This window comes from Podarcis filfolensis (genome assembly GCF_964270895.1).
Source record: "Podarcis filfolensis genome assembly, chromosome: 5".
NCBI lineage: Eukaryota > Metazoa > Chordata > Lepidosauria > Squamata > Lacertidae > Podarcis > Podarcis filfolensis.
Genome location: NC_139608.1, coordinates 58,466,922 through 58,477,628, shown reverse-complemented (window position 1 = coordinate 58,477,628; position 10,707 = coordinate 58,466,922). Strand labels below are relative to the sequence as shown.

The 10,707-nt window shown below is 45.7% G+C and overlaps 1 protein-coding gene across 27 annotated transcripts in view; it reads left to right on the top strand.

The window, feature by feature from the left end:
- The window catches only part of EBF3 (EBF transcription factor 3), a gene marked incomplete at its 3' end in the record, with an annotated part of 186,100 nt that overhangs the window by 18,041 nt on the left and 157,352 nt on the right, over positions 1-10,707 (top strand). For 5 of the 27 annotated variants that reach the window (XM_083616943.1, XM_083616937.1, XM_083616941.1 and 2 more), the window contains exons 1-4: positions 2,643-3,815; positions 4,289-4,445; positions 4,897-4,960; positions 5,783-5,838. In XM_083616943.1, the coding sequence (XP_083473069.1) occupies positions 3,682-3,815; positions 4,289-4,445; positions 4,897-4,960; positions 5,783-5,838 (411 nt within the window). In that variant the 5' untranslated portion in view covers positions 2,643-3,681. Of the gene's footprint in view, positions 1-2,631; positions 3,816-4,288; positions 4,446-4,896; positions 4,961-5,782; positions 5,839-8,130; positions 9,401-9,462; positions 9,600-9,857; positions 10,688-10,707 lie in introns of those variants that run through there. The other 22 variants (XM_083616929.1, XM_083616938.1, XM_083616940.1 and 19 more) reach the window with 12 other exon arrangements.

The following is a 10,707-nucleotide window of genomic DNA, read 5'->3' as shown; positions in this document are numbered from 1 at the left end:
CACAGATTTGCATTCATTTTCGCTTAATATCGTCCAAAATAGCGGGGCAGCTGCATTTGTTGTCAAAAAGGTTTAAAACTCCCCTTTCTTTCTGGGGCAGGATCGTTACCTTATGTGATGGGGGGCTTATGCAACTTTCACCCCCCTCTCACACACGCATACACCTCCCTCCTTCTCCCCCTTTAGTCAACAGTATCAGATTTAAAAGGATTTGTTTTAAAACCATCTAATTTGGTAATCAGATTTAAATCGCCTTGGCGCGTGTAATCTGAATTAAAGATACTGTAAATGGTTTGAAGCATGGTGCTTTTTGTTAGTGCAGGCAAAAGGAGCAACTTTAACCTTCTTCGGGTATATTTTTATCAGATTGGTCCTGATCAGATATTTGACCCACGGTGCGAAAGTATCTTTTAAAAAAAGAGATAGCCGGGAGAGACAATAGTATTTTGTCCATAATGACTCCAAGAAGCTTTTATCGTCTATATATACTGTACAAAACACACAGAAAAGGGGACTGAAAAAGAAAATGAGACATTTATTTTTCTCTCCCCCCCCAACTTGTTTTGTAACTTTAGTTCTCCTTGCAAGTCTAGCTCAGAAGAGGTGTGACATCTTTCAATCTACCCCACGGTACCCACTGATTATTATTATGGAGTCAGGATCCCCCCTTTAATTTATCGTGAATAGTTTCTATACACTTTGATTTAAGGTTATTAACATTCTATAGACAGTGGCATCTTTAATATGTGGCGATCGCTTCTAAAGACTAATCTCATTACCCTCAAATAGTCATAAAATATGATTTTATTATACTTACGTATTTAATTAGACGGCCAGCAATGTAATGGATTTTGAGATCGGGTAGAGCAACAGCTTTGATAATTCACTTATCTTTAGCAATAGTCATTAACCCCCAACACCAGCAAAATAGATTGCTTTCTAACACATATTTCCGCGCACCCCCCCCTCACCCTTTGAGGAGGGATCGGGGGTCCCTTGGTAACACAAATCGGACTTCGATTTTCACCGATTAATTAAAATATTAACGTACATACCCCTGCCAATTCACATAAAAGGAAGTCCTAACCCACCCAAGATGGGGGAAGGTTTATATATATATATATATTCAATACCCTTGTTGGGCTCATATGTACACACACAATCAAACGGGGTGGGGGGGCGGAGGAGGGGATCTGCTGCGTCTCTGCAGAAGAGTATCCGGGACACCCCTTTGTCTATAGTATACCCAAGGTCTCCTCCTTGCGAAAAAGCAACTGCCCTTTTGAAAACCCTGCGCCCTATCTCTTTCTCCCCCCTTTCTTTCCAGGAATAATTCACCTCGTGCTGTCAGTGGTGTGTCTCCCATCTCACAAGTAATTAGCCATTTCACTCTTAACTCCAATAATCCTACAGTTCTAGCACTTTTGAGTGCTCATCTCCCCATTGCTTTTACCTCTCTGAACACACACACGCACACACACAAAAATACACGCACACAGCTCTAACGATTCCTCGAAACCCAAGTTTCAAAGATGCTGTGATCTGCCTTTCCTAACCTGTTACCGGAAAAGAGCTAAAAGGCAAACGCGAGGAAAAAAACCGCGTCACTTGGAAAGCACTGCCAGGCATTGATTGGGATTCTAAAGAGCGCCGCGCGGGTTTCTTTTCCTCTCTGCTCCTCATCAGTAGGAGCGTAACTTTGGAGGCTTGTGTTTCTTGATTTTTTTTTTAAGAAATACACATAAAAATAGGAGCGGATTAGAAAACAAGACGGCCTTTTCTTTGGGGGGGATGGGCGGGCTCGGCTATTGTTCTGGGCGGCGTTCACCCTTCCCCACGAATATTATTAGAAAGTTTGCATTTCATGCCTGCGCCCCTGCGGACCCGGCGAAGAGTTGCCCTTTACCCAAACGTAACGGGGCTTCGTTGCAGTTGGTCAACACGCACTAATCACCCTGTACGCAGTTTGCAGACCACCTGTAATCGTTCCAGGGCTTGACTCGTAAAATTAAACCAGAGACCGTGTGTGTGTGTGTGCGCGCGCGTGTGCGTGTGTGTATTTTAATGCAGCCAAGTCAAGCAGCCTGGCCAATTCACTTTCCAGAACGCACGGAACCTTGTCGGAACGGCCCTTTCTTCCCCGGTTCACCCCCAAAGATTGCTGTAAGAGAGAGCCCGTGTGTGTGTGTGTGTGTGTGTGTGTAGGGGTTGGGAAGGAAGGATCCTGGCCACCTACACGCTGATGGCTTTAGCCTACATCCCACGCACCTTCTTCGCCCGTTTCTTCTCTCCCCCTTTCAGCGTGCATTTGTGTCTGTGTGTGTGTGTGTGTGTGTGTGTGTGTGCATAGGTTTTGTGTTTAACATCCAGCACCGCTCTGTTTATATTGAGGCGTGCTAGTCTTTTAACGATCGTGATTCTTTGCAAATTGCGAGGCGCTCCAGCTGTCCCTGTGCTGCGACTCTCCCCCCCCACCCTTTTTATTAATATATATATATATATTCTAATTTCATTGGCTGCCGGCGCGCGTGTGTGTTGCTTGCATATATATTATTATATATATATATATGTATGTATAAAATAAAAAGCCCACCCTAACGCTTGCGTTATAAGGGAGGGGGGCAGCGTGGCGCTGCACTCGGAGGCTGCAGCAGTCAGTCAGAACTAAACAAGCTGTGGAGCTCTCGGCTAAAGGGAGGATTTGTTCTGCCCCCCATATATGGTGTTGGCCCCGCCTCCCGCACGTCAGAATCTGACAGCGCCGTTCCCGGGGGTTTAGAGTTTTGGCTCCCGGGAAAGGTTCCATTCCTAGGGGATGGAGGGCTGAGTTTTGTACGCTTCCCATCCATTCTGCAAGACGCTAAAGGCCCCTCATCGAGCTCTCCTGTGTCCAGGAACACCTCCATGGTAATCATTTTTTCGTTTATTTGTCTTTTGGAGCAGGAGAGCCTTGCCAGAAGTGGTCGATTCAGCAGTGTCCTGAAGGTTTTTTGATGCTGTTTTACTAGGGATGACACCACGTTGAGAAGCCTCGGCAAACAAACAACAAAAATTATTTATTTGTTAAAGAACGAGAGAAAGAAAAGAAAGAAAGGGGGGGAAAAACAAAGGCAACCTCGCAATACCGGCGGCTGTATTTCCTACTTTTTTTAAAAAGCAACAACAACAAAAAACTTCATTTTCCCCCCTCTCTCCCCCCACCTCTGTTTCAACCTCTCCGGTTTTTTTGTGTGTGTTTTTTTGGTGTCTGTTGTTGGTTTATTTCTTTCTTCTTCTTTTTTTTAAACCTCCAAACTGGAACGCCATCCAAGTAGAACTGCTCAGTATATTGTTTATGCCGTGCCAATACAGGACAGATTGAAGACGGAAAGACGACTTGAACTGGGCTTTCCTCCTACTGATCGCGGGGAGTAAAGTCATCTCTTCTATTCCGCTCGCGCCAAGGAGAGTGGGAGACCGGGAGAGAAAGAGGCGAGCGAGCGAGCGAGAGAGAGGGGGGGAGAGGAGAAAGGAAGAAAAAAACAAGACAAACAAACCCCACCACCGCCACGAGAGAAAGAAAACAACAGCCATCAACTACGACCCCCCACCCCCTTTATCTGACATTTCCCACAATTTTTTATTTTTTATTATTTTTAGCCCCTTTTGGTTCAGAGCTGGTTTTGCCCCCAAATTGTTTTAATGTTTGGGATTCAGGAAAATATACCACGAGGTGGGACGACCATGAAAGAAGAACCGCTGGGCAGTGGAATGAACCCAGTCCGATCATGGATGCATACAGCTGGGGTTGTGGATGCTAACACAGCCGCGCAAAGGTACGTGTGCCAAATTATCCTCGTTCTCCCTCTCGCCTCTCTTTGGCGCTTAGCATCCCGGCCGTAAATCGCCCTCGATGCTCCATATCAATTACAATCTCCCTGAACTCCGCTTCAATGTCTCCCTCTCTCTCTCTCTTTCTGCTGCTGCTTCTTCTTCTCTCCCCCCCCCACCCCACATGCCTGCCTCTCTCATGCTCTCTCCCTGCTCATTACATCATATTACGGCGATAGTGACAAATCTAGAAATTCTCCTTTCTCCCCCAACGCCCCCCCCAGAAGTAATTTCCACAATCTCCCAATGTGTGTGTGTTCTTTTGTGATATCTCTCCATCTACCCATCTATCTACATATCTGAACCCGTCCATCCCACCCTCCCCATACCCGCGCACCCCCAAGTCCCTGCGCTCTCTTGCTTCTCCGGTGCCTCCGGTTCTCTCACCCAGAAATTATCTTGTTTTTTCTCCCCGCAGCGGTGTGGGGTTGGCTCGGGCACATTTCGAGAAACAGCCGCCTTCCAATCTCAGAAAATCCAATTTTTTCCACTTCGTCTTAGCTCTGTACGACAGGCAGGGGCAGCCAGTGGAGATTGAAAGGACTGCTTTTGTGGACTTTGTGGAAAAAGAGAAAGTAAGTTTTTAATAAAAAAATGCAACCTTCCCTCCCCGCCCCCACCCCATCATTTAAAATAGTACTAATAACAAAATAATAAAATAATCATAATGTGATATAAGTCTGATCCCGACGATTAAATATAACATTCGCCTTGCCTAGACAGTAGCAGTTCTAACGGGACTCTAGAGGCATCCGAACCACGTGTAGTGTCCCAAGTTCTGATGCCAGGGATTGGCATCTAAAACTGGTTTGCAAAGTTGCCTTAACCTAACCGGCATATTTCAGCAGCCAGAAGTCAATTTTTCCCGGTCCCAAACAAAGCTAGATAAACAAAACAAAACACTCTAATGGGAAGCTGCTGCTGCTGGAGCAATCTGATCCTATAGGCAGCTGGAGTCCAGCTACGGCATTTTTAAAACACAACCCCACAAACCAATTAAAAGCAATTATTTATCATTACTTGCAGGAGCCAAACAATGAAAAAACTAACAATGGAATTCACTATAAACTCCAGTTATTGTACAGTAATGGTAAGTTTTTATTCCTCGCTGCATCCTTGTTGTTGTTGTTGTTGTTTTACCTGTATATGCACGAAAATTGCTACCCTCTTTCTGGGGCACTTTAAACAAAAAACAAACAAAGGATATAAAGATTTTGAGATTAAAATTACATGACTGTGAACACGACTCTTCTTATGGCATAGAAGGAAAACAAAACATAAGCGATCAATAAGTCAATGGTACTTTACATGATTAACCGGCTGGTCTTGAAGTAGAAAGTTAAAACACACACACACAAACACACAAACAAGCGAAATGCCCAAAATCAATATCTGCTCCAGCACAACATCACTTTTAAGAGATCCAAACCCAGCTTCGCAAATTAATGTTAATTCTTGTGACTGCCTAGCTCCATCATGCCAGATGTACATGATCCCACACCAAAAGAATCAGGAAGTTGGATGGCAAATATTGACAAAGGGAAATAGGGATCGGAAACCCGAGCAATCAACGTTTATTTCTTGTGTTGTCTTTGGGGTGGGGTGGGGGGGTTACTTTATGATAACGCAGGCCACTCTGGTGAAACATATGCATACTTCAGTTATCTCAGTCAAGGCAACTGTCTCATGTTTCTGTGGCCATACATGCTAGGCAGCGACAACCTGCAGACTAGATTATTTTTATTTGAATCTCCCTCTCTCACATGCGTTTTTATTGCACCCAGCGTCCAGCTGAGTGTCTTCGTGTAGCCATTGTGTTATCTGTGTAGCTTTGCCTTGCTCACCACGCACTTCGTTTCTGACAATAAATGGGTCTCTCGTTTTGTTTTTGCTTTTCCTCCTCCATACGCAGGAGTTAGAACGGAACAGGATTTGTACGTTCGGCTAATAGATTCCATGACCAAACAGGTGAGAAAGTTTAAGCTTTTTTAAGAGTTGTGTGAGCTGCTGAGTTTGTGTCTGACTCCCACCTCCGAGGGAATGGGACTCTCCTTGGCTCTTGATGGCACGCCTATCCTTCCCGGAGCCCCCTTGACATGTTAGCTAAATTCCCATACGGTTGACAAATACTTCGAAAGCAAACTAGTTTTATTATTATTACTGTTACTATCAGGAAGCTGTTATGAATGCGCTGCCCTTTAATGCCAGATTTCCATCTGCTTGATATCAGGGAAAGAAGAAGTGACCGGGGAGGGCAACTGCTCCAGTGTTCCCTCAATTTTATTTTAAAACAACCTGGGGGATTATTTTGTTAAAACGGATGACAAAAAGGGAAATTGTCTCTTAATCCGGACGCGCTGGAATCGAAGGAAGCTGCTTTCCTTCCCTCCTCCTCTCCTCTGCCCTCTCTTTTTCTTTTTCAAATGGGATGATTTAGTCTCGCGAGACGTTTATTTGGGATGTAAAAGTTAAATGTGTTGAGGTGAAAAGTCATCTTGTTCTCCACTAGTCCGGATTCACCTCGCAGTCCCCCATCTCCATAATTCAAGCTCTATGCTCCAGGGGTCACCCAAACCCGTCCATTTTCCCTGAGATCAGCTCCTGTTTCTTTCTCAAACCTCTGTCATCCCTTGTAAATAACATAATTACAAGCAGGTCCTTATTAAATTATTTAACCTGTCTTGGCCAACTTTCTCGAGGATAACTACAGTGTTATCAGGACTCCTCCAAGGCAATTAAAGGCAAGGAACTGCCCCCCCCCCATCCCAAAAGCTGCCTGTTAGCTACTGGATGGCTCAACTTTTAAATCTTCTTTTATTTTCCCGAGAGAGTCATTTGCTGCTTTCCCGGTTTTTTCAGAAAAAAAGATAATGTTTCCACACATGTAAACGAGGGGAACTTGTGCCCCTCAGAAAATAGAGAATTCCGGGGGTGTTTAGTACTGTAAATAAATGCCCAGTGCATTTTTTGTCTCTCCTTGCAATGGTGCACGAAGAGAAACTTGCTTTCTTTGGCATCATTTGAAAAATAATAAGAAAAAAATAAAATGTAAAAGGTATCAAAAACAAAGGGCAGGGCTTTGGGAATATGTGGCCTGGGACACAATTCCAGCTCGCCTAAGCTTCCAAGCAGTCTCTCCTCTCCTCACCAGAAAGTTTATAGCGATCTTGACAAAAATAGGGTTAGATTTAAATGCCCTCCGCAGTTAAATGAATGGTGCTCTTTTGGAGAAAACCCAACCTGACAGGCAAACCCCAGTCCTCTGACAAAGACGGAGGCGTTGTGCCCTCCAATAATTATTTCAATAGGTTACAGAGAGGCACCCTTTTAAACTCTGGAGCGCTCTCGAGTTGACAATGACTTTTTATTTCCTTTGTACATAGCAGCTAAATGTTTTCGGAAATCGCTGTAGGCTAATTAAGAGGGTACTATAGGCAGCTCTGCAAGTTTTGATGCTCTTGAATAGAGAGAGAGGGAGGGAGAGAGAAAGGAAAGAGGCTAACATTTTCAAGCACACTTTTATTGGTAATTGAAGCTACGGATCTTTGCAGTAGCACCAGTGCTGAAAATACAGGCTTTTAATCTCTCTTCGCTGACGGGGAGGAAAGAGGGGGAGGGGGAGAGATAGCCCAGTAACTGATCAAAGAGTCAATGGCGCTGAACCGACAGTTTATGGATTTCTGTTGGTGCTACAAAATAAAAAATAAATCACATCTAAATACGCGGATTCATCAGAGGCGAAGTAACAATCACCAGAAGTTATATGGCGTGCTGCAACAACAAACATTCGCAGCCACTGACTGCTTGTTATGTCTGCGGTGTCATATATTTCTTCAGGCTTCTCCACACTGGTACCTGCTTTAGACAACTTGGGGGAAACTAGGCCATGTCCCCGCTTCCGTGACGAGGACTTTTGCAGGCTTTCCTTGGGAAAAAGGACACGCGCGAGCTACCCACCGTGGCCTTGTCAACAAGCAAAAAAGTGGCTCAAAGTGGGTAGCAAACGCAGTAGGTAGGTGGGGGGAAAGAAAGAAGAGATGCCTGCCTTCCCCACACTTGGTGTTGGGGAAGGAGTGGTGGCCGAGGCGGTGAATGGCGGGGCCTGGAAATTACATGTATTCGTGTGCCTCGAGCGGTTCTTCTTCCAACCTCCTCCCCCCCTTTTTTTTCTCCCACCTCACACAGCCCCCTTTGCAAAAAGAGGCAAAAAAAAAAAAAAGAGAGAGAGAGAGAGAGAGCCCGCAGTAATGGGAATGGAAGCAAGTGACCTCATGGAGCACAGACGGCTGAGGCCCAGGCTGTGTGAAGGGGAAAAAGCGGGAGGGGGGGCGTTGAGGCAAAGCAGGCGAGGCAGGGAAGGAGAGAGAGAGAGAGAGAGAGAGAGAGAGAGAGAGAGAGAGAGAGAGAGAGAGAGAGAGGAAAGCACCGATTTCTGTGCGAGGTGGTTAGGGGCTTGTGGAAACGCACAGCTCGGCTGCGGCCTTCTCGAGGAAGGAGCCTTGAACGCGGCGCTTGTTTGAGCGAAGGGAAGCCGGCGCGCGCGGGAAAGCTCTCCAGGGGAGCCTGCGAGGCAAAAAGCAGCGCGCGCCGAGAGCTCTCTCTCTCTCCCCGCTCGCTCTGTGTGTCTCTCTCATTCTCCAGGGGAGGCTGGGCTGGGGGAGGGGCAGGAGCGGGTAGAAAGCGGAAAAGCCTTTCCATGAGCTGCCTGGTGCAGCCAGGCTGCTGCCGCCGCCGCCGCCGCCGCTCCTCCTCCTCCTGCTGCTGCTGCTCACAGTCCGGTCAGGCACGACGGTTCCCCTAAGTCTGGAGAGCGGAGGGGGGCGAGAGAGAGAGAGAGAGACAGAGCGCGCGCCGGAGAGAGAAAGCGCACCTATAGCTCTACACCATCTGTTAGAGCCTCTGCTCAAAACCCACTCAACCGTGTGCCCAGACACACTTGCCTTTTTTACCCAAGAAAAATCATTGTTAGCAGTTTCAAAATAAACACCAGATTGCCCATTAGCACTTTCTTCCCCAAATATCAGGCCGATAATAACCATATTGTTGTGCATGCTTCTGGGATTCCTCAAGGCGGCTAGACACTTCTTGTTTTGATCAGGAAAAGTGTGTGTGTGTGTGTTGTGGGAGACGGAGGGAAATAGCCGCTTTCGTACCTAATTCAAAATGCGCCGTAACCCGCTGTAAGGGACGCTGTTTGGGAAAGAATGCCTCATAAAATATATAAGAAAGGGCCACAGCCTCAGTGACTGGGGAACCCCTCTTTCTCCTATAAAAGACTCAGTCCTTTGCATCCAGTCCATCTGGTTTCACCTATCACGCTGCTCTTAGGTTGGAGCCGTTGAAAAGCATTGGCATTGACATGACCACAAAAAAGTGTTGTGGCGTCCCATCTTTAGGTTGCTGCTTCTAATTAATATACCACCCTTGTCCTTTAAATGATGCAATGAACTTAGTGCTTTTTTGGAAAAAGAACAGGCTTGGATCATGATCCCTGCATGTGCAATAGCCATAAAGCCCTTCTAATGAGCAGGTAACAAGCTCCAAACTTAACAAAAATACAATAAAATAAAATTGGCAGGCTGTATTCTTTAACCGTTGAGAATGTTCTAAGGTCTGAGTGCAAAGACTTGAGAGTTAATAATCTTGTAACTGAAACTTTTGGAAACCTGTGCTGTCCAAACGGCACTTTCCTTGAGTCCAAAAACTAAGGCAAAGCTTTGTGCTTTTAGGTAAGGAATAATGTTTCTTTTGGTGCTGCTTGTTAATCCAAACCCCAGGGGGTGTATAAAGTATAGCGCTAATGCTTCTAATTGGAATAACATGTTACCACAAAATTGTTTTTTTATATATTACATTTTTTTCATTTGCAGCTTTTTCTGACACAGCTTTTAAAAAGGTAAATTGGGAAAAAGCCCCAACAAAAAGCAAAAACAATCAAAAAGCTGCCACCTCAGCTTTTGGCCGTGTCAAAGTGTGTATGTAAGACGAAAGTCGATCACATCCAACTGGTTCCCTATAGGGAAAAGCCTGGCTGGGAAAAGGCCCGATCTTACAAACCTGCACCATACAGTGCTTGTATTGGTTTTTCATGGGAGTTTCTCATCAATAGGGACTGCTTCATAGAAGCCAAACGGGAATGATGTTGGAAGGAGGGGCTAACGTATAGGGAGGAAAGGGCAATTTAGGTCTTAATTGGGGTTCCCCCTTTCATTCATTTATTTGCTTAAACAAAACAAACAAAACAAAAAGCGTGTGGAATTGCGCCCAGGTTTGCCTCACGCAGATTTCCAGCTGACAGTGTTGCTCAACAGTAGGACGTTTGTATTGCTATCATTCCCTTCAAAACCTTTGCTTGTTACGATCTGGATCGGCCTGCATCTGACGGGGGCATATTTGGAATATCCTGCTAATTTTACACATGCCAGCTGAGATCAGGGAGACACATTCCCCGGATCAAGTAGAACTGGAGCAGTTCTGTGCTCAGAATATGGCAGTGTATGTGTGTGTGTGAGAGAGAAATGGAAACCGGCATGGAAAGAGGTAGTAGCAGGAGAGGAAGGAGGCGAAGAAGAAAAAAGCCCTTTTAATTACGCCCCCGATCCTAAATGCATCTACTTGAAAGAGGTGGGCTTGTTGACTGCAGTCCAAGGCAATGTGGTTAAGGGTGAGGATTGCCAGGCTCCTGCAATGCCGGAAAAGGTTCCTTCGCCTCAGTGCTAGCCTTTCCGCCCGCCTCCCCTCCCCGCTCAGCTTCAGGAAAAAAAGGGAAGGCATGAGGGGAAATAATGTGTGACGTTGACAAATGGTTCTTTGACAGGTAAGCAAAGACTGAAATAG